Raw genomic sequence first — 24,763 nt, 5'->3', positions numbered from 1 at the left:
CCACCTTCACTCTCTCTGTCCTCATTCTCTCCATCCTCACTCTCTCCATCCTCACTCTCTCCCATCCTCACTCTCACCATCCTCACTCTCTCCATTCTCACTCTCCTCACTCTCCGTTCGTTCTCTCTATCTTCACTCTCTCCATCCTCATTCTCTCCATCCTTACTCTCCACCATCGCTTCCACACTTACTCTCTCTATCCTCACTGTCGACCGCATTCTCTCCATCCTCACTCTCTCCATCCTCACTCTCCATCCTCACTCTCCATCCTCACTCTCTCCATCCTCACTCTCCATCCTCATTCTATCCATCCGCACTCTCCCTCCTCACTCTCTCCATCCTCACTCTCCATCCTCACTCTCCATCGTCATTCTCTCCATCCTCACTCTCCATCCTCACTCTCTCCATCCTCACTCTCTCCATCCTCACTCTCCATCCTCATTCTATCCATCCTCACTCTCCATCCTCACTCTCTCCATCCTCACTCTCTCCATCCTCATTCTCTCCATCCTCACTCTCTCCATCTTCACTCTCTATCCTCAATCTCGCCATCCTCACTCTCTCCATCCTCACTCTCCATCCTCATTCTCCATCCTCACTCTCTCCATCCTCAATCTCCATCCTCACTCTCCATCCTCACTCTCTCCACCCTTCCCTCTCTCCATCATAGATCTTCTCACTCTCCGCTCACTCTCTCCATTCTCACTCTCAACTCTCACACTTTCCAACCTCACTCACTCCATTCTCACTCTCCTCACTCTCCACTCACTCTCTCCATCCTCACTCTCTCCATTCTCACTCTCCTCACTCTCTCCATCCTCACTCTCTCCATCCTCACTCTCTATCCTCACTCTCCATCCTCATTTCCTCACTCCTCTCCATCCACACTCTCCATCCTCACTCTCCATCCTCACCTCTCTCCATCCTCACTCTCCATCCTCATTCTATCCATCCGCACTCTCCCTCCTTCTCTCTCCTTCTCCATCCTCACTCTCCACGTCCATTCACTCCATCCTCCTCTCCATCCTCACTCTCTCCATCCTCAATCTCTCCATCCTCACTCTCCATCCTCATTCTATCCCTCCTCACTCTCCATCCTCACTCTCTCCATCCTCACTCTCTCCATCCTCATTCTCTACATCCTCACTCTCTCCATCCTCACTCTCTATCCTCCTTCTCCATCCTCATTCTCTCCATCCTCACTCTCTATCCTCACTCTCTCCATCCTCACTCTCTCCATCCTCACTCTCCATCCTCTTTCTCCATCCTCACTCTCCATCCTCACTCTCCATCCTCATTCTCCATCCTCACTCTCTCCATCCGCACTCTCCATCCTCACTCTCTCCATCCTCACTCTCTCCATCCTCATTCTCCATCCTCATTCTCTCCATCCTCACTTTCCATCCTCACTCTCTCCATCCTCGCTCTCCATCCTCATTCTCTCCATCCTCACTCTCTCCGTCCTCACTCTCCTCACTCCCTGCTCACTCTCTCCATCCTCGCTCTCCATCCTCACTCTCTATATCCTCACTCTCTCCATCCTCACTCTCTATCCTCACTCTCTCCATTCTCACTCTCTCCATCCTCACTCTCCATCCTCACTCTCCATCCTCATTCTCTCCATCCTCACTCTCCATCCTCACTCTCTCCATCCTCACTCTCTCCATCCTCACTCTCCATCCTCATTCTATCCATCCGCACTCTCCCTCCTCACTCTCTCCATCCTCACTCTCCATCCTCACTCTCCATCGTCATTCTCTCCATCCTCACTCTCCATCCTCACTCTCTCCATCCTCACTCTCTCCATCCTCACTCTCCATCCTCATTCTATCCATGCTCACTCTCCATCCTCACTCTCTCCATCCTCACTCTCTCCATCCTCATTCTCTACATCCTCACTCTCTCCATCCTCACTCTCCATCCTCACTCTCCATCCTCATTCTCTCCATCCTCACTCTCTCCATCCTCACTCTCTCCATCCCCCTTCTCCATCCTCATTCTCCTTATCCTCACTCTCTATCCTCACTCTCTCCATCCTCACTCTCTCCATCCTCACTCTCCATCCTCTTTCTCCATCCTCACTCTCTCCATCCTCACTCTCCATCCTCATTCTCCATCCTCACTCTCTCCATCCTCACTCTCCATCCTCACTCTCTCCATCCTCACTCTCCATCCTCACTCTCCATCCTCACTCTCTGCATCCTCGCTCTCCATCCTCATTCTCTCCATCCTCACTCTCTCCATCCTCCCTCTCCTCACTCCCCGCTCACTCTCTCCATCCTCGCTCTCCATCCTCACTCTCTCCATCCTCGCTCTCCATCCTCAGTCTCTCCATCCTCACTCTCTCCATCCTCACTCTCTCCATCCTCACTCTCTCCATCCTCACTCTCTCCATCCTCACTCTCTCCTTCCTCACTCTCTATCCTCACTCTCTCCATCCTCACTCTCTCCATCCTCACTCTCCATCCTCGCTCTCCATCCTCACTCTCTCCATCCTCACTCTCCATCCTCATTCTATCCATCCTCACTCTCCATCCTCACTCTCTCCATCCTCACTCTCTCCATCCTCACTCGCTATCCTCACTCTCTATCCTCACTCTCTCCATCCTCACTCTCTCCATCCTCACTCTCCATCCTCACTCTCCATCCTCACTCTCTCCATCCTCACTCTCCATCCTCATTCTATCCATCCTCACTCTCCATCCTCACTCTCTCCATCCTCACTCTCCATCCTCACTCTCCATCGTCACTCTCCATCCTCACTCTCTCCATCCTCACTCTCTCCATCCTCACTCTCCATCCTCATTCTAACCATCCTCACTCTCCATCCTCACTCTCTCCATCCTCACTCTCCATCCTCACTCTCTCCATCCTCACTCTCTCCATCCTCACTCTCTAGCCTCACTCTCTCCATCCTCACTCTCTCCATCCTCACTCTCCATCCTCACTCTCCATCCTCATTCTCTCCATCCTCACTCTCTCCATCCTCACTCTCCATTCTCACTCTCTCCATCCTCACTCTCTCCATCCTCACTCTCCGTCTCACTCTCCACCCTCACTCTCTCTATCCTCACGCTCCACCTTCACTATCTTTATCCTCACTCTTTCCATTCTCCACCCTCTCTCTGCTCACTCTCCGCTCACCCGCTCCACCCTCACTCTCTCCATCCTCACTCTCTCTCCATTTTCACTCTCCGCTCACTCTCCACCCTTACTCTCTATCCTTCACTCTCTTCATCCTCACTCTCTCCACCTTCCCTCTCTCCATCATAGATCTCCTCACTCTCTGCTCACTCTCTCCATTCTCACTCTCAACCCTCACACTTTCCAACTTCACTCCCTCCATCCTCACTCTCCGCTCACTCTCTCTATCCTCAATCTCTCCATTCTCACTCTCCTCACTCTCCACTCACTCTCTCCATCCTCACTCTCTCCATTCTCACTCTCCTCACTCTCCGTTCGGTCTCTCCATCCTCACTCTCTCTATTCTCACTCTCCTCACTCTCTGCTCACTCTCTCCATCCTCACTCTCTCCATCCTCATTCTCTCCATCCTTACTCTCTATCCTCGCTCTCCACCCTTACTTTCTCAATCCTCACTGTCGACCGCATTCTCTCCATCCTCACTCTCTCCATCCTCACTCTCCATCTTCACTCTCTGCATCCTCACTCTCTCCAACTTCCCTCTCTCCATCATAACTATCCTAACTCTCTGCTCACTCTCTCCATCCTCCCTCTCCACCCTCACTCTCTCCATCCTCACTCTCTCTCCATTCTCATCTCCGCTCACTCTCTACCCTTACTCCCCACCCTCACTCTCCACCCTCACTCTCTCCATCCACACTCTCTCCATCCTCACACTCTCATTCCTCTCCCTCTGTATCCTCAACCTCTCCACCCTCACTCTCTCTATCCTCACATTCTCTATCCTCATTCTCTCTATCCCCACTCTCTCCATCCTGACTCTCCATCCTCGCTCTCTCCTTCCTTACTCTCCACCCTCACTCTTTTCATCCTCATTCACCATCCTCACTATCTCTATCCTCATTCCCTCCAACTACACTCTCTTTATACTCATACTCCACCCTCACTCGCAGTCCACCGTCACTCTCTCCATCCTCACTCTCTCCATCCTCACATTCCTCACTCTCTGCTCACTCTCTCCATCCTCGCTCTCCATCCTCACTCTCTCCATCCTCACTCTCTCCACCCTCACTCTCTCCACCTCACTCACACTCCACCCTCACTCACCCTCCACCCTCGCTATCTCTACCCTCACTCAGTCTCAACCCTCACTCACTCTCCACCCTCACTCTCTCCACCCTCGGTCTCTCCACCCTGACTCTCTCTTCCTCACTCACTCTCCACCCTCGCTCTCTCCACCCTCATTTTCCACCCTCACTCTCTCCACCCTCACTCACTCTCCACCCTCACTCTCTCCACCCTCACTCACTTTCCACCCTCACTCACTCTCCACCCTCACTCACTCTCCACCCTCACTCACTCTCCACCCTCACTCTCCACCCTCGCTCTCTCCACCCTCACTCACTCTCCACCCTCACTCCCTCTCCACCCTCACTCTCCACCCTCACTCTCTCCACCCTCATTCACTCTCCACCCTCACTCACTCTCCACCCTCACTCTCCACCCTCACTCACTCTCCACCCTCACTCTCTCCACCCTCACTCACTTTCCACCCTCACTCACTCTCCACCCTCACTCACTCTCCACCCTCACTCTCCACCCTCACTCACTTTCCACCCTCACTCACTCTCCACCCTCACTCACTCTCCACCCTCACTCTCCACCCTCGCTCTCTCCACCCTCACTCACTCTCCACCCTCACTCACTCTCCACCCTCACTCTCCACCCTCACTCTCTCCACCCTCATTCACTCTCCACCCTCACTCACTCTCCACCCTCACTCTCCACCCTCACTCTCTCCACCCTCACTCACTCTCCACCCTCACTCACTCTCCACCCTCACTCTCCACCCTCACTCTCTCCACCCTCATTCACTCTCCACCCTCACTCACTCTCCACCCTCACTCTCCACCCTCACTCTCTCCACCCTCACTCACTCTCCACCCTCACTCACTCTCCACCCTCACTCACTTTCCACCCTCACTCTCTCCACCCTCACTCACTCTCCACCCTCTCTCTCTCCACCCTCACTCACTCTCAACCCTCGTTCCTTTTCCTTTCAAAATGCTCTTGGCCAATTTCATGAAGCCTCGTTTCCGAAACCCCTTTCACAATGTCAGCTTATTTTTCTCTCCCTCCTGCTTCCATTTCCTCCCCAGGGCCTGCGACTTGACCTCAGTGCCAAGGCTGCGGTGTGTGCTGGCTGTGGAGAACCCATCTATGACCGTTACGTGTTGTTTGCGGTGGATCGGCCCTGGCACGCCCGCTGCCTGAAGTGTTGTGTGTGTGACCTAGCCTTGGGCTCAGAGCTCACATGTTTCTCTAAAGATGGCGACATTTACTGCAAGGACGATTACTACAGGTAAGGTGCCGGGCCATGTCTCTCTTTCAGAGGGTGGGAGAGACCATCCTATACTCAACTGTCATTGCCCTACCGTCTCCTTGGGTCATGCAGCAAGTGACCCTGAATCTTAACATTAACTCAACCCTACCCCAAATCCCCAACCCTAAACCCCAAACACCAACCACAAATCCCCAAATTCCAGCTTCTAACCCTACCCCAAATCCCCAACCCTAAACCCCAAACACCAACCACAAATCCCCAAATTCCAGCTTCTAACCCTACCCCAAATCCCCAACTCTAAACCCCAAACACCAACCACAAATCCCCAAATTCCAGCTTCTAACCCTACCCCAAATCCCCAACCCTAAACCCCAAACTCCAACCACAAATCCCCAAATTCCAGCTTCCAACCCTACCCCAAATCCCCAACCCTAAACCCCAAACACCAACCACAAATCCCCAAATTCCAGCTTCTAACCCTACCCCAAATCCCCAACCCTAAACCCCAAAGCTCAACTTCAATAGCCAGAACAGTCAACGCTAAGGCTTCATGCCAACCCCACCCCACAACTCAAATCATCAACATCAGCCTCAAAGCCAACCCCAAACTTCAATGTGAAACCCCAACTCCAATCCAAACCTCAACATTAAACTCAGCTCTAACCCCAAATCCCCAATACTAAACCCCAAATGCCAACCAAAAAACCCCAACACTAAACTGTAACACAAGTGCCGAGCCTGAACACTTGACACTGGTGCAATCCCGAACACCCAAATCTCCAACACAATCCCCAATCCCTGAATCTCCAATATAAGCCCCAACATTGAACCCAGAACTAAACTCAACCCCAATCCTTATTCACCCCTCAGCCCTAACTTCAATTCCAGCCCCCTTATCTCTAACCCCAACAATAACTCTTCACCATCTACCTCGGTCACACAACAGGTAGCCAAACTCTAACTGCCCAAACCATAACCCTAATGGAGGCAAGCTAACCCGAACCCTCAAATACCCTCACATCAAAGACAAACCCTAACTGTGATCCTAATCCTGAACCTAAACTAAACTAGTTTTACCCTCAGGAATCTAGAACTTGCCTGGTACCCCAACTTCAAAAACTAAAGCCACCTGCAACACTCCAGCAACCAGAACCCACACTGAACAAACTCATACAAGGAGTGGGCAATTGGGTGGAACCCAGAACCAACCCCGTTAACATAATCCCAGCCTGGGAGAAGACAAATTACCTGAAGGGAGATATTAGTAAGAGAAACAGGAAATAGAAAGCTTGAACCAAACACTAGTGGCAAGCCCCCGTCAAACAAGAGCTCGCAAAATAAGAAGTTCAACACAAGGAGGATGTTCCCCCTCCTGTCCACAACCCCTAAACCCTAACCCATCCTAATCCCATTCACTCAATGACCAAGACACCAAGTGTTGGGCAGGATTCAGGAGTGTGGGGGATGGGTGTGGTTTTAATTTGATTTGTTAAGACCAGCTGTAACAGCCAACAACAGCAATGGCAAATGCATTTATTTAACTCCATAAAGCCACTTCTTGAAATGATATAAGAGAGAAATTACCACCCAGCCATGTAAGGAGATATTGAGGAAGGTGACTCTATTGTTATATTATTCGTAAAGAGCTAGGAATTAATGGACCTCAAGATCCTGAAGTGTCTTGATAGGGTAGATGTGGAGAGGATGTTTCCTCTTGTGGGAGAATCTAGAACCAGGGGTTTTTGTTTATAAATAAGGGGTCGCCCATTTAAGACAGAGTTGAGGAGAAATATTTTCTCTCAGAGGTTGGTGAGCCTTTGGAACTCTCTTCCTCAAACAGCAGTGAAAGCAGAGTCTTTGAATATTTATAAGGCAGAGGCAGGTAGATTCTTGACAAACAAGGGGGTAGGTTGGAATGTGGAGTTGAGGTTACATCCAGACCAGCCATGACCTTATTGAACAGAGGAGCAGGCTCGAGGAGCTGAGTGGCCTACTCCTGCTCCTAATTCATACATTCGTATGTTATGTGAATATGGATCCTGGGGTACCACATTTTATTACTGCACTGCGGTCATGTGCTGAGTAACAATGTATCAGTCTACCAGTCTACCAGCCATGCGGAGAATGGCAAGAAATCCACTTGATGAAGCTCCAGCATTTTGAGTTTTCAGGGTCACTTTTAGGAGAGGCAATGGCATAGTGGTATTGTTGCTGGACTAATAATCCAGAGACCCAGGGTAATGCTCTGGGGACCTGTGTTCAAATCCCACCATGGCAGATGGTTTGAATTTGAATTCAATCTCTAATGATGACTATGAAACCAAAACCCATCAGGTTCACGAACGCCCTTTAGGGAAGGAAATCTGCTGTCCTTACCTGGTCTGGCCTATATGTGACTCCCGACCCACAGCAATGTGGTTCACTATTAAATGCCCTCTGAACAAGGACAATTTGGGATGGGCAATAAATGTTGGCCTAGCCAGTGATGCCCACATCCCATGAATGAATTTAAAAATAAGTTTGAAGTGTGTTTATTTCTAACTTACAAGCGCTGGGATTCAATGGAGGTCTAAAAGGAAGAGAAAGTAGAATGTGTAGAGGCAGAGAGGGTTAGCAGAGGATACTCAGAGCTTAGGGTCTAGACGGTTGAAGACATAGTTGCCAATGCTGGAGTGACGGGATTAACAAGGACAGGAGATACAGCAAAGACTTGAGTTAGAGTAAGAGAGAGTCTGGGGGTTGTAGAGCTGATGCAGGTTACTGGGATAGGGAGGGACAAAGTCATGAAGTCGGTTTAAACTCGAGGATGAGAATCAAGAGTTCGGAAGCCAATGTTGATCAGCGAGCACAGAACATTTGGAGAGGGGGGTTTGCTTGGCCATCCCTAGTTGTCCTGGTGAGTTTCAGGGTCACTTTTACTGGCACCAGCTCTTTATTAGTTAGTACTAAACCTCTCCAACCTCTCTGCCCACTCCTTTGAGATGATCTTTAAAACCTACCCCTTTGACCAGGCTTTTGGTCACCTGCCCTCATGTCTCCTTATGTGACTCGGTGTCAAAGTCTGTTTGATAATCTCTCTTTGGAACATGTTACTATGTTAACAGGCGCTATGTCAATGCAAGTTCTGGTTCTTATTGCATGTATTACATATATTTTCCACATGTTCACCTGCTGCCCATGACTTTCCATCATTCATATCAGACCTTTTATGACCAAAAGTGTTTTTCAGCCCATGAAGTCCTCTTGTAGTCAAGGAAATGGAGCAGCCAATTTATGCACAGCAAGTTTCCTCTAACAGCAATGAGATAATGACCAGACAATCAGTTTTTCTTGTGATGGTGATTGAGGGATAAATATTGGCCAGGGCGAAACTTTCTGCTCCTCTTCCAAACAGTGGCCGTAGAGTCTTTTATGTCCACCTGAGATGGCTGAAGGGGTCTTAGTTTAATGTCACATCTGAAAGGAGGCACCTCTGGCTGTTTGTTATAGTTCCTCAGTACCGCACTGGGAGCACCAGCCTAGAATTTGTGATTGTGTTTCTGAAGTGGAATTTGTAGCCACAACTTCCTGCCTCAGGGGCGAGGCAGCTACCCATTGAGCCATGATCCACACTGCCCCTTTCCACTCTTTTCCCTTTAACCAGGAAGTTTTGCGTGAAGCAGTGTTCCCGCTGCCACCTGGGGATCCCGGCCTCAGAGATGGTGATGCGGGCCAAGGAGGAAGTCTACCACGTCAGCTGCTTCACATGTGCCATCTGTGGTGAGGCCCTGATGACGGGCGACCTCTTTGGCACGCGGCAGGGCCTGGTGTACTGCCAGGCCCACTTTGAGCTGCTGTGCCGGGAGGAGGACGAGGCCAGGCTGACGGACAGCCTGACAGAGCTGGCCCTCAGGGTCGATGAGGGAGTCGCAGTGGGTCATGGGGACGGTGACTGGGTCACCCGGAGGGGCAGTGCCCGCAAGCGGAGAGGCACCAAACTCCACGCCGAGGGAGACGACTTTAATCAAGGTGCGTTTTACTGCCGTTCCTTATAATCTTGCTCTTGGACATCTTTGTGATTGACTATTTTAAAAGAATCAAGGGAAGAAACAGGAGAGGCATCCCTATATATATTTGTTAGAAAAAGGTGTGGTGGCAGAGGACTGGCAGATAGTTAGTGTAATTCCTATATTTAAGAAAGGGGACAGAACATGTTTAGGACATTATAGACCAATCAGTTTAACATCAATTGCAGGAAAAATAATGGAGGCTTTATTAAAAGTGAGAAAAATAATGATGAATAGTCAGCATGGATTTCAAAAGGGATCATATCTTGCTTGATCAGCTGTATTGAATTTTTTGAGGAAGTTACGGACAGAGTAGACAATGGGAATGTAATAGATGTAGTCTATCTAGATTTTCAGAAGGCTGCTGATAAGATGCCCCATAATAGGCTGTTAAGATCAGAGAACGCGGAGTCAGGGGACAAGAGGCAGAATGAATGGCCAGTTGGCTTCAAGACAGAAAGCAGAGAGTGGGAGTAAAGGGGAGTTATCCAGAATGGCAGAAGAAGGATCAGAGCAACTGTTGGTCACAATTTATGTTAAAGGTTTGGACTTTGGAATGAGAAACAAATTTGCAGAGGACACCAAATTGGTAGAAGATTGGGAGGGAGGGGACAAGGGATAGTGAACACTGAGGAGAATTGCAACAATTTACAAGAGAACATTAATAAACGAGCTGCATGGGTAAATAATCAGCAAATGAAGTTGAACACAGGAAAATGTGAGGCAGTACATTGTGCAGGAAGAATAGGACACCTTGGAAGGTGCAAGTATCAGTGGAGTAGAGAAACAAAAGGATCCTGGAGTACAACAATAATCACCAAAAGCTACACCACAGGTCAGCAAGATTGTTAAAAAGCAAACCAAGCACTAGGTTTTATTTCTAGAGGAATAGAATTGTGAAGTTACACTAAAGCTGTATGAAACCTTGGTTAGACCACACTGAGTAGTGCATCAGTATATATTATAAAACAGATTATAGGAAGAATATAGAGGCACTGGAGAGGGTGCAGAGCAGACTTACAAGGATGATAAGCAGAAACACCTGGACATACACATCATGAAAGAGCTGATAGGCTGGGTCTCTTTTCTCTTGGGAAAAGGCGGCCAAGGTGGGACCTAATAGAGATCTTGAAAATGATGCAAACTTTTAACATACGCCACCCGCGCCCTCCCCCCCCTCCCCCTCACGCCGACTCCTCTTGTAGGGAAGAGAATAACGAGCGGCCATCAATATAAGATAGTCAACAAGAAATCCAATAGGGAATTCAGAAGGACCTTCTTTACCAAGAGAGCGGTGAGAATAAGGAACTCGCTACCACAGGGAGTGAACAGTATTTAAAGGGAAGCTAGACAAGCAGATGAGGGAGAAGGGAACAGATGGTAACAATGATAGATTTAGATCAGAAAAGATAGGAGATGCGAGTGGAACATAAACACCAGCATCAACTGGTTGGGTTGAATGGCCTATTTCTGTACTGTATGTCCTGTGTTCTTTTGCAGTGGGAAATGTGCCCTCTTTACCCGGTCTGGTCTATGTGTGATTCCAGTCTCAGTAATGCCCTTTACAGAGGGAAATGTGCCCCTCCTTACCCAGTCTGGTTTATATGTGACTCCAGTCTCAGTAATGCCCTTTACAGAGGGAAATGTGCCCCTCCTTACCCAGTTTGGACTATATATGTGACTTTTGTCCCATACCCCATAGTGGTTGACTCTTTTGCCCTCTGACATCGTCCAGGAAGCCATGGGATTGTATCAAATCTCCATACAGGATCAAGAAGACTCACCAACATGCTCTGGGTAACTGAGGATGGGCAACATGTGTTGGCCTTACCAGTGATGCCCACCTGATATTGGGTGGCTGCATGATGGATGGCCCACATGGTACTGCACCTTCTCTTGCCCCACCCCACCCCCATCTCCTGAAAACCTTCCTCCCCCACCCTACTGCTTCACACCCCTGTATCACCCTTTGGAAAAGGTATGTTAACATTGGGAGGAGAGCGCAGATTCAGCAGCAGCTTACCAGGGCCCCAAAGGTTACATTATGAGGAGAGATTACATAAACTAGGCTTGTATTTTTTTTATTCATTCATAGGATGAGGACATCGCTGGCTGGGCCAGCATTAATTGCCCATCTCTAATTGCCCTTAAGAAGGTAGCGGTGAGCTGCCTTCTTGAACCGCTGTGGCCCCTGTGGTGTAGGTACACCCACAGTGCTGTAAGAGAGGGAGTTCCAGGATTTTGACCCAGTGACAGTGAAGGAACGGTGATATATTTCCAAGTCGGGATGGTAATTGGCTTGGAGGGGAACTTCCAGGTGGTGGTGTTCCCATCTATCTGCTGCCCTTGTCTTTCTAGATGGTAGAGGTCATGAGTTTGGAAGGTGCTGCCTAAGGAGCCTTGGTGAGTTGCGGCAGTGTATCTTGTAGATGGTACACGCTGGTGCCACTGTGTGTTGGTGGTGGAGGGAGTGAATGTGGATGGGGTGCCAATTAAGTTTTGTCTTGGATGGTGTCAAGCTTCTTGAGTGTTGTTGGAGAAGCATTCATCCAGGCAAGTGGAGAACATAGAAAGAGTTTTTAGCCTGGAGTATGTAAGGTTAAGGGGGGAATTTGATTGTGTTATTTTACTAATGGGATAAAAAATAAAACCTTTTTGTTGGTGTCAGAGTCTAGGACACGGGGACATAACCTAAAAATCAGGCAGGCCATCTGAGAGAAGTTAGGAAACACTTCTTCACACAAAGAGTGGTGGAAGTGTGAAACTGTCCCATAAACAGCAATGGGTACGAGCAAAATGAATAATTTTAAATCTGAGATTGATAGTTTTTTCTGGATAAGGATATATAGGAGATGGAGCCAAAGTGGGTGGGTAGAGTTAAGATTCAGACCCATCATGCTTTCATTGAATGGTGGTAGAAGTTGGAGGGGCAGATTGGCCTCCTCCTGCTCCTTCCCGTGTGGGTTTTGTGATTCCGTGTGAAGTGTTGTTTCCGTGTTCTGGTTTCAGTCTGTCCCGAGGGGGAACAGCCTCTGGAGGAGCCCCGCTACTGTGCCCAACAGAAGGCAAAACGAATCCGTACCTGCTTCAAGCACCACCAACTCCGCACCATGGAGTCTTACTTTGCAGTCAAACACAACCCAGATGGGAAGGACTGGGAGCAGCTCTCCAAGAAGACCGGCCTTCCCAAACGAGTCCTCCAGGTGAGAACAGCTCACAAGCTCCAGTCACCCACCCCCAGGTACTGGTTAAAATAAGACAGAAAGTTAGCTTAAGGATACAGCAAGTGATCACCAGGTAAATGGCAGGTTGGCCTTTATTGCAAGGGGATTGGAGTCGAAGAATAAAGAAGTCTTATACAGTTGTACAGAGTTTTGGTGAGAACGCATCTGGAATATTGTGTGTAGATTTGGTCTCCACATTTAAGAAGGGATATGCTCACATTGGAGGTGGTACAGCAAAGGTTCACTAGATTGGTCCCTGGGATCCACGCTGGTTGGTGAAGCTAAAACTAAGGCACAGCAGCTTTCTATGTTGGAGAGCTTTAATTGACTTAATTCACAGTAGACACTATTCCAACGCAGCCCCCTGCCCTGTGTCCCAGCTATCCCCATTTATAGGTGCACAGGTAACCCATCACCTGTTTAACAATGTAATTGCCATTAAACCTCAAAAATATACAAATAAGATATTGACATTCTCCTATGATGAGAGGCTGAATAAATTGGGGCTTATATTCACTGGAGTTAAGAAAAATGAGAGGAGATCTCACTGAAACATAGAAAATTCTGAAGATGCTCAACAGAGTGGACGCTGAGAGATTGTTTCTACTGTTCAGGGAATCTAAAACACGGGGGCAAAGCCTCAGGATAAAGGGCTTAACATTAAAGATTGAGATGAGGAGAACTTTCTTCACTCAAAAGGCTGTGAATATTTGGAATTCTCTACCCTAGAGGGTTGTGGATGCTCCATCGTTGAATATATTTAAGACTGGGTCAGATGGATTTTTGGTCTCTCAGGAAATGAAGGGATATGGGGACCAGTAGGGAAAGTGGGGTTGAGGTTTATAATCAAGCTTGATCTTTTTGAATGTTGGAGCAGACTCAATGGGCTGAATGGTCTACTCCTGCTCCAATGTCTTATGGTCTTTTACAACAAGGCAGGGTCCTGAGTTCGAATCCTAACCCCAGCAAAGGCTAAATGTAATAACCAAGAGAATTTGATCAGGAAACGATTCCCACACCTGCAGGGACGGGGTGGGGGTGTGGGGATGTGAGGGGGTGGGTGCAGGGTGGGGGTGTGCAGGTGTGGTGGGGGTGGGGGTGCAGGGTGGGAGTTGGGGGGTGGGGGTGTGGGATTGGGGGGGGTGCGGGGTGGGGGGTTGGGGGTTCAGGGTGGGTGTTGGGAGGTGGAGGTGGGGGGTTAGGGGTGCAGGGTGGGGGTTGGGAGGTGGGGGTGTGGGGTGTGTGGGGGTGCAGGGTGGGGGTTCTGGAGGTGGGGTGTGGGGGGTGTGGGGGTGCAGGGTGGGTGTTGGGAGGTGGAGGTGGGGGGGTGGGGGTGCAGGGTGGGGGTTGGGAGGTGGGGGTGTGGGGTGTGTGGGAGTGCAGGGTGGGGGTTTTGGAGGTGGGGTATGGGGGGTGTGGGGGTGCAGCGTGGGAGGTGGGGGTGTGGGGGTGCAGGGTGGGGGTTGGGAGGTGGGGGTGTGGGGCTGGGGGGTGCAGGGTGGGGGTGTGCAATTGTGGGGGTGCAGGGTTGGGGTTGGGAGGTGGGGGTGTGGGGGTGCATGGTGGGGGTTGGGAGGTGGGGGTGTGGGGATTGTGGGGCTGGGGGGATGCAGGGTGTGCGTGTGAGTGTTTGGGGGGTGGGGAGGGGTGCGGGGTCGGGGTGTGGGGGTTGTGGGGGTCGGGGAGGCTGGTGGTGTGGGGTGGGGGGGATGATTGGGGCAAGCCCAGGACAGCTTAAAATTAGAGAAAGGTCATTCAGAAAAGAAGTTCAGAAAGGCTTCTTCGCCTGGGGAGTGGTTGGGTTGTGGGACTCTCTCCCACAGACAGCAGTAGACACTTGCTCAATTAATCATTTCAGATCTGAGATCGATTGATGCAAATGGATCGACTAATGCCCTTCAGGCAAACCCAGCCTTGAATATACTCAAGGGTGGGGCAGATCTACAGCACCTTTCATGACCTTGGGACATCCCAAAACACTTTAGAGCCAATGAAGTACCTTTTGAAGCATAGTCACTTTGGAAAGGGACACCAAATCCACGCACAGCAAGATCCCACAAACATCAAGTGAGACAACGAGCAGATGAGGTCTTTATTTTTAGCGATGTTGATGGAGGGACAAATACTGACTGGGATATTGAGGAGGACTCCCCCGATCTTTGAAAGAGTGTCTTTTACATCCAGCTGAGAGGGCAGCGGGCCCCTTGGTTTAATGGCTCATCTGAAAGGCGGCACCTCTGACAGTGCAGCACTCTCTTGGTGCTGCACCGGGAGTGTCGACCTTCAGTGATGTGCTGAGGTCCTGGAGAGGGACTTGAACCAGTGACCTTTCCGACTGGGAGGCAAGAGCGCTGCCCAGTGACCAGTGTCAGAATGTAAAGGTGGGAGGGAGCTGGTGGTGGGGGGAGGGAAGGGGGTGTAAAGTGGATTGTTCCTGCCCAATGGGTAGATGTTTATTTGTCCCCTTTTAACTGTTTGTAGGTTTGGTTTCAGAACGCTCGGGCTAAGCTGCGGAAGAGCCTCCTGCAGGAGGAGAACACAGACAGCGACAATGTGTCGGATCCTCATGAGCTGCCTCACTCCCCGGCGGCCCAGCACACCGCGGGACCCCTGGGGCCCCCGAGCCCCCTCTTCTCCACCCCCAGTGGCATGGCACCCTGCCCCCAACCAACCAGGCCTACGATGGCACCCATCTTCCTGAACTTCGATCCCGCGGAGCCTCCTGACTCCCTCCAGACAATCGACCGCACCAACCTGTGCTAAAGGCGCTCTTTCAAGGACAAAATGCACCAAATAGAGAGAACTCCCGTGGGATCTTGGCACAGCCTGCACCGGGAGGCGGCTCTCGGCAGTGGCTTTTTTTTGGGGGGGAGTTATACATTGACGCATTTAAGATTGGGAAGCTAGGTCAGCACATGAGGGAGAAAGGAATGGAAGGATATGGTGATAGGCTGAGATGAAGAGGAGTGGGAGGAGGCTCATGTGGAGCACAAACACCAGCAAAGGCCAGTTGGGCCGAATGGCCTGTTTCTGTGCCGTGCCCAATTCAGCGTCATTCTATGAGTGAAGGGGTCAGGATCCAGAATGCAGAAACCTCCCGCCGGTGAATGAATTGCCAACACACAGGGAGCCCCCACCCTCCAATCGCGAAGGGAGGTAAACCCGTCAGGTACACCGAGAAGACTGATGTGCCATTAACCCGGGAGTCTCAGCCATGGAGGGTGTGGGATTATAAAAGAATCAGCCTCCTCCCCTGTCGGCCCATTGAGATTTCTGGCTCCCATTCACTTGTCTATTACCTGAACGATTTGCCCTTGGCCCCGCACACTGTTGGGGTCAGTTAGGGATCGTCCCAATGCCCCCCCACCCCCGGGTACTGTGCCAGTCACATGCCTGCTGTTGGGAGGGGTCACCAACCCTCCACAATTTCCTTGGAGTCTCCAGGAATGAAAGATTCAACTCCAGGACCGAGCAACTCGACAAGAGAGAACTCACAGGAGAATCACACAAGGAAATATTTGTTTCATTTCATTTTCTTTCAACGGTTTTGATAAATTAGCTGTAGAACAATCGGAGCTGGAGCAAGAGTGAAACGCTGTTGGAGCGAGCGAGGTAGGAGTTCAAGTCATAAAGACCTCCGGGAATCTGTCCGCCAGAGTTTGGTTCTGCTCAACACCGATCTCTTCCGGACTGCGTTTGGTATCGAGTAGCTGGCGATATCAAACGTTTATCCTCCCCGTAGATCCTTGCTAGAAAGTGACTGGATCTGTAAAGGAAATAGTTTGAGATTCTGTGTGTGTGAGAGAGAAAGAGAGCCATAAGCAAATTGTGTTAAATCAGTGTTATAACATTGAACACGCTAAAGTTAGAGGGAATTATGGAAATACGTGGCTCTTACTGAGATACCTTATAGACAGACAGACAGAGAGAGAGAGTGGTTTATTAAAGAGAGCCATAGTAAGATTTACTGGGGTCTTACTGAGAAAGGTTATAGTACCCCTCTTTTAGAAAGAGCTATCACATGATGTGTTGAGAGCTTAGTGAGATACATTATAGAAAGAGAGAGTGAGCGCTCCTTAATGAGAAAAACTGTAGTAAGATTTACTGGGGTCTTAGTGAGGTAGGTCATAGGGATAGAGAGTATCCCTTTATTAGAAAGAGCTGTCATATGACTTATTGCCATCTTAGTGAGATAGCTTATAGAGATAGAGCTCCTTATGAAAGGGATCTGTAGTAAGATATGCTGGAATCTTCATGAGATAGCTTAGAGAGAGAGAGAGCTCCTTATTAAAGGGTGCATGTAGTAAGATATACTGTGCTCTTTGTGAGATAGCTTATATATAGAGAATCCCTTTCTTAGGAAGAGCTGTCTTACGGTGTATTGGGGTCATGGTGAGATAGATCGTAAAGTGCCCAAGCTCTTACTAGAGAGAGAGCTGCAGTAACATTTACCAGAGTTTCAGCATAAAACATTATAGAGAGAGAGTGTGCTTATTAGAAGGAGCTGTAGAAAGATGTATTGGGGTCTTACTGAGATTTGATAATAGAGAGTGAGAAAGGCCCTCTATTAAAAAAAAGCTGTGGTAAAATTTATTGAGCTTTTAGTGAATTACGTTATAGAGAAATATTGTAAGATGCATTGACATCTTCATAAGATACCTTATAGGGAAGGAGAGTGCCTCTTGATTAGGGAGAGCTGTAGTACGATGCTTTGGAATCTTAGCGAGATACAATATATAGAGAGCCCCATTAGTAGAGAGACCTATAGTACGATGCACTGGGATCTTAGCAAGATACAACACAGGGAGAGGGCCCCTTCATTACAGAGAGCTACAGTACGATGCACTGGGCTCATAGCGAGATACATTACAGAGAGAGAGAGACACTTTAGAACAGCGAGCTATAGTTCAGTGAGATGATACTAGCTTGAGAATTGGACAGAGTTTCTCCTCATCATGGCCCTAATTTTGGTGAGTGATTATGAGAATGCTCAGTGTAAATAGTCAATTGTACTGAACTGGGTGGGACAGTAAGACAAATACTGTCCTTTCCCCCTCTGGGACTGGGTGGGACAGTGGGTCAGACACTGTCCTTTCCCCCTCTGGGACTGGGTAGGGCAGTGGGTCAGACACTGTCCTTTCCCCCTCTGGGACTGGGGTAGGGCAGTGGGTCAGACACTGTCCTTTCCCCCTCTGGGAATGGGTGGGGCAGTGGGTCAGACACTGCCCTTTCCCTTCTGGGACTGGGTGGGACAGTGAGGTAGACTTTGTCCTTTCCCTTTCTGGGGCTTTGTGGGGCAGTGGGTCAGGCCATACAGACAGCACTCAGGCCATACAAACAGCATTCAGTCACATTGTAACTGGCATCATCCAGGCACAGAGCCTAAGTGCTGTCTGTTACAGTGTTATTAAGTTCTGTCTATTCTAGAGTGGCTGGGTGCTCTCTGTTACAGTCTGATCGGGTACTGCCTCTGACAGTGTGACTGAGTGCTGTCTGTAACACTGTAACAGAGAGCACCCAGTCACTCTGTAACAGACAACACTAAGTTAGACTGTACAGACAGTACTCAGTCATGCTGTAACAGTCATCACCCAGTCACACTGCAACTGATAGTACTCAATTAGGCTGTACGGACAGCATCCAGTCACACTGTAATAGACGGCACTCAGTCCAACTGTACAGACAGTACTTAGTCATCTTGTAACAGAAAGCATCCATTCACTCTGTAGCAGACTGCACCCTGTCTGACATTAACAGACAGCACTGAGTCCGACTGTAACAGACAGCATGCTATCACACTGCACAGTCAGCACCCAGTCATACTGTAACAGATAACACTCAGTCAGACTGTACAGACAGCACTCAGCCACAATGTAACAGGCAGGACTCAACCACAATGTAACAAACAACGTCCTGTCACTCTAGAATAGACAGAACTCAGAAAAGCCATAATAGACAGCACCCAGTCAGACTGTAACAAACATCACTGTCAGACTGTAACAGACAACACCCAGTTACTCAGTAATAGACAGCACGCAGTCATACTGTAACAGACAGAACCCAGTCATGCTGTAAGAGATAGCACTCAGTCACCATAACAGACATCACTCAGTCACATTGTAACAGACAGCACCTAGACATGCTGTAAAAGACAGAACTCAGTCACACTGTAATAGACAGCACTCAGTCGGGCTGTATAGACAGCAATTGGTCAGGCTGTACAGACAGCAATCAGTCCAGCTGTAAAAGACAGCACCCAGTCACACTGTTAACAGATAGCACTCAATCACACTTTAACAGACAGCACTCAAACTATACAGACAGCACTCAGTCACACTGCAACAGAGAGCACCCAGTCAGACTGTAACAGACAGCACTCACTCAGGCTGTACAGGCAGCACTCAGTCACATTGTAATGAATAGCACTTAATTCGACTGTAACAGACAGCATGCAATCACACCACAACAGACAGCACCTTGTCTCACTAACAGTTAGTCAGACAGTAGAGACAGCACTCAGTCAAATTGTAACAAACAGCACTCTGTAACAGGCAGCATTCAGTCACACTGTAACAGACTGAATCCGGTCAGACTGTAAGACAGAGTCCAGACAGGTTGTAACAAACAAAACCGGCACTCTATAACAGTCAACACTCAGTCACAATGTAGCAGAGAGAAATCAATCATTTTGTAACAGACAATGCCCATTCAGACTGTAAGATGGCACCCAGTCACACTGTAACAGGCATCACCCAGTTAGATAGTAACAGACAGCACACAGTCACACCGTAACAGACAATGCACAGTCAGACTGTAACAGGCATCACTCAGTCACACTGTAACAGACAGCAGAAAGTCACAGTGTATTAGACAGCACTCAATAACACGATAACACACAACAGTCAATCACACTGTAGCAGACATCACCTAGTCAGACTGTAACAGACAGCATCCAGTCACTCTTCAAGAGACAGCACTTAGCAACAATGTAACAGAAAGTAAGACAGCACCCAGTTACACTGTAACAGACAGCACCTACTCATGCAGTAACAGACGGCACTCAGTCAGACTGTAACAGACAGCACTCAGTCAGACTGTAACAGAGAGCACCTATTTAGACTGTAACAGACATGACCTAATCACACTGTAACAGACTACACCCACTCACACTAGAACGGGCAACACATACTTGTGCAGTAACAGACACTGAGTCACACTGTAACAGACAACACCCAATCAGCACTCTGTAACAGACAGCACCCAGTCAGGCTGTGATGGACAGCAAAGAGTTACTCTGTAACAGACAGCACTTAGCCTGACTATAACAGATAGTACTCAGTCAGACTGCAACAGGCAGCACCCAGTTAGCACTCTGTAATAGACAGCACTCAGTCAGACTGTAACAGGCAGTACTCAGTCATTCTGTAACAGACAGCACCCAGTCAGCACTCTGTAATAGACAGCATTCAATGAACTGAAACAGACAGCGCTTAGTTGCTCTGTAACAGACATCACTCTTTCTGACTCTTTAACAGGCAGCACCCAGTCAGACTGTAACAGACAGCACTCTGTAACAGATAGCACCCAGTCACACTGTAAAAGACAGCACCCAATCAGCATTCTGCAATAGACAGCATTCAATAAGCTGTAACAGACAGCACCCAGTCACTCTGTAACAGACATCACTTTGTCTGACTCTAACAGGCAGCACCCAGTCAGACTGTAACAGACAGCACTCAATCACTCTGCAATAGACAGCATCCAGTTAGCCTGTAACAGACAGCACCAATTAACACTGTTGTATGCAGCACCAGGTCAGATTGCAGCAGGCAGTACTCAGTCACTCTATAACAGTCAGCATCCAGTCATACTGTAACAGACAACACCCAGTCAGACTGTAACAGACAGCACTCAGTCACTCTGTAACAGACAGCACCCAGTCAGCACTCTGCTATAGGCAACATTCAGTTAGTCTGTAACAGACAGCGCTCAGTTACTCTGTAACAGACAGCACCCAGTCAGACTGAAACAGACAGCACCAACTAACACTGTAACACACAGCACCCAGTCAGACTGCAACAGGCAGTACTCAGTCACTCTGTAACGGACAACACCCAGTCATACTGTAACAGACAGCACCCAGTCAGACTGTAATAGATAGCAGCAAAAAACTACTGTGGATGCTGGAAATCCAAAACAAAAACAGAATTACCTGGAAAAACTCAGCAGGTCTGGCAGCATCGGTGGAGAAGAAAAGAGTCGACGTTTCGGGTCCACACGACCCTTCAACAGAACTGTTCTGTTGAAGGGTCGTGTGGACCCGAAACGTCGACTCTTTTCTTCTCCACCGATGCTGCCAGACCTGCTGAGTTTTTCCAGATAATTCTGTTTTTGTTTTGTAATAGATAGCACTCAGTCATAATGTAATAAATATCACCAGTCAAATTCTAGCAGACACTATAGCCAGGCTATAACAGGTTACATTGGGTCAGAACTAGTCACTGAAGAAGTTTCCTTTCCTCTGCAGTATAGATATCTGTGGCTTATTGAACTAATCACCTCTTAAACCCTTGAAGATTGGCTTATTATTGAAAATTTATTGGCAATTTCAGGATTTATCTAAATGATCTGATTTGTTATACTCAGCCTGGTGAACACTGGTTCAATAGCACTTCCATGAGTTTAGAGTGTCTGGCTGGCATATATTGAAGACATTTACAGGAATAAAGTCTGCAAAGTACCAAGTGTTTCGCGCGGTCCCTTTGTGAATGAACAAAGCGTAAGATGGAAGAATGTTGCTATATCCTGTGCAATGGGATGTTAAATGAAATAATAAAGGGGATTTTCTACCTAATGCTCCTGATTCAATCATTCATGTGTAAGATTTGAATGATGCCTAAAATCGATTCACTTCCTTTCCAGATATAACTCAAAACAAATTTGTGTACATCATTTTACAAAACAACCATTTCACAATTGCAACACAAAACATCAAGCCTAGTATGTGAATAAATTGACATTGTGTAATGCTGTTAATCAATAACACCAATGTCTTGCATTTATATAGCACCTTTAATGCAATAAAACGTCTCAAGGGGGCTTCCCAGGAGAGATTATCAAACAGAATTAGACACTCAGTATCATAAGGAGATATTGGGGCAGGTTGGTCAATGTGGTCACTTTTATGGGTCTCTTAAAGGAGAGGAGGAGAGATAATTCCACAGCTTAGAACCAGGCAGTTAAAGGCACAGCCACCAACACTGAAGCAATTTCAATTCTGTGGGTGCTTAAGAGGCCAGAATTGAAGGAACACAAGGATTCTTTTCCTTTTCCCTTTAATGGGATGTGGGCATTGCTGACAAGGCTAGCATTTGTTGCTCATCCTTGACCTGAATAGCTATTAGGCCATTTCAGAGGATAGTTAAGACAATTCACATGTAGGTAAGGTTTATTTCACTAAAGGGCATTAGTAAACCAGATGGGTTTTTATGACAATCACTGAGACTAGTTTTACACTGAATTTATATTCCACCAGTTACCCTGGTAGGATTTGACACTGTCCCCCCCAGAGCATTAGGCTGGCTCCCTGGTCCAGTGATATTACCACTACACCACAGTCTCCCCAGCTGATAAGCTGGAGGAGATTCTGGGGATAAGGAGGGGTTGAGGGAGGGACTTGAAAAATGAGAATTTTAAAATCACGACTTTTCTTGACCGGGAGGTCAACAAGAAGAGGGATGTTTATGAAAGGGATTTATTAAGATATGGTGAGAGTTCGGATTCAGAGCAGACCTATCAATGAGCTCAACCTTATGGAGGATGGAAACTGGAAGGGCAACCAGGAGTGAGTTGGAACAGTCGAGTCTAGGTGGAGCACAGGAATGGCTGAGGGTTTCAGCAGCAGATGAGCTGAGGCTGGGGTGAAGTCGGACAATGTGGCAAATAGACAGTCTTAGTGATGGCGCACATTTGTGGTCAGAAGCTCATCTTGGGGTTAAACATGACACTATTGTGAACAGTCTGGTTGGAACTCAGACAGTTGCCAGGGAGAGGGATGGAGTTGGTAACTTGGGATCGGAGTTTGCAGTGGGGACCAGAATCAATAGGTTCAGTCTTTCCAGTGTTTAGTTGGGGGAAATTTCAGCTCATCCTGTGAACAAGCAGTCTGACAACTCAGAGACAGTGGGCGGAATCGTCCCAGATTCGCAGGCATGAAGAAGGACATTTTACCTGTTGGCCATAATGGTGGCTTTTCACGCTACATCGCCTGCTTCCCACCTCATTAATTATGCAGCCACAGGAAACAGGCCATCTCACTGGCGGGCAGCCTCTGAATTGCCCGCCATGCTGTTACCTCACCGTTTCCTCACTCTGGGTGCCATGTCTAAACTGCAGCCGCTCAATGCTTGCAGCCCAGGACTGCCCCGGTGATGACACGGCCCTGAAAGCCAAGAACAGTTCAGTGACCTGTCACTGGAACGCCTTTCGGAAGCCGCTGTGATGCCCTCCGCCCCCGTTCTGGCTGCAGGAGACCCAGCAATCTCACCGCTCTGGCTTGGGAGGCGGTGCCAGTGGTGGTCAGTCTCCCCAGGAGACTGCCTCCTCAGCACTCACCACCTTGAGGCCACTTGTACAGATCAACATGTGCCCCCACACACACCCTGGGTTACCCTCCTTCCCCAGGACAGCCCTCGACCTGCAGCCTCTTCCCTTGCCTGAGGCCACTTCTCCCCCTTCCCCAAGCAAGCCCTAGCCCTGCAGTCGTTGAAAAGCCACCCACATATGGCTGATCTGGTAGGTAGAGACCTACCCATGAGGACCCCTAGAAGTGATGTGGTGCTGTCTCCGAAGCCTGGTACTGATGACCGTGAGTGCTGCCCGAAGTAAGGTAGGCAAACAAACCTCGAAGTCCCGAGTGAAGTGCAGCCCGCCAGGTGCATGTCACTTACATACAGTTGTGAAACACGTCAGCGAATCACGCCCACATGCCCGGAAGACCCAACGTGGGGGATGATTCCGGTGGGCAGGGCTCATAATTAGATGCAGATATATTAAAACGACGTTCCCAATGTGCAGTGGCTGGAAACGCAGTCTGCCATTGACGGGCGGTGAGAACGATTGTAAACTGGCTTCATGACATCATGAAACCAATGTTTGGTCTCACTGCCATATTGTCCGCTCACACCGCCAAGACACCCGATGCCAGCGGGCAAGGAAAATTCCGTCCACTTGGCAAGACGACAGACCACTTTCCATTTCTCCCCTTTTTACTTCAATGGAATTAAATCTGGGAAAGAGATGGCAAACAAGAGGTGTCTTGTTCTAACCCACTGCCATTTCCACCTTCGAGGTTAAGGTCCTTTTTAACCTAAGTAAAATGATGGGGTTATGTACACTACTGGCTTTACATCCCTCCACACGTTCTCCAGTGAAGTCACTGAACAGCAATATTAGGCAGAGAATGCTGCCTTGATGTCAAGGACAGTCACTCTCACCTTAACTCAACATTCCATCCGATCCCGTAGGATTCCTGTCCGGAGAGTTGGCTTAAAATTAATCCCTAATGACATGCTCCCCATTAACACAGAGCTGCAATACTAACATTGCTTCACTTAATAACATCTCTGATAACACAACTAGTGGCACTTGAGAGAAACAGGAGGAGACCATTCAGTCCCTCAAGCCTGTAACACAGGAGCAGGAGGAGGCCATTCTGGCTCTCAAGCCTGTTACATAGGAACAGGAAGAGGCCATTCAGCCCCTCGAGCCTGTTATGCAGGAACAGGGGGAGGTCATTCATCCCCTTGAGCCTGTTACGCAGGAACAGGATGAGGCCATTCAACCTCTTGAGCCTGTTTCGCAGGAGCAGGAGAAGGCCATTCTGCCCCTTGAGCCTGGGCCACCATTTAACGAAATCATGAAATCACACTGCTCTGTGTCCAAAGGATATTTAGGATGGTTGGGGGATCCTGCTGTGCACAAATAGGCAGCCATGTTTCTTGCATT

At 48.7% G+C, this 24,763-nt stretch overlaps 1 protein-coding gene across 1 annotated transcript in view; it reads left to right on the top strand.

Annotated features, from left to right (window-relative positions):
• LOC144695506 (LIM/homeobox protein Lhx9-like) overlaps positions 1-15,520 on the top strand; it is a 17,238-nt gene extending 1,718 nt beyond the window's left edge. Inside the window, exons 2-5 of the mRNA XM_078566384.1 lie at positions 5,303-5,505; positions 9,131-9,495; positions 12,543-12,736; positions 15,239-15,520. Coding sequence (XP_078422510.1) covers positions 5,303-5,505; positions 9,131-9,495; positions 12,543-12,736; positions 15,239-15,520 — 1,044 coding nt within the window. The remainder of the gene's footprint in view (positions 1-5,302; positions 5,506-9,130; positions 9,496-12,542; positions 12,737-15,238) is intronic.
• Positions 15,521-24,763: the final 9,243 nt, after the last annotated feature.

The sequence above is a fragment of the Cetorhinus maximus genome, chromosome 21 (genome assembly GCF_964194155.1).
Source record: "Cetorhinus maximus chromosome 21, sCetMax3.hap1.1, whole genome shotgun sequence".
Classification (NCBI taxonomy): domain Eukaryota; kingdom Metazoa; phylum Chordata; class Chondrichthyes; order Lamniformes; family Cetorhinidae; genus Cetorhinus; species Cetorhinus maximus.
This window is presented reverse-complemented; position numbering and strand designations above follow the sequence as displayed.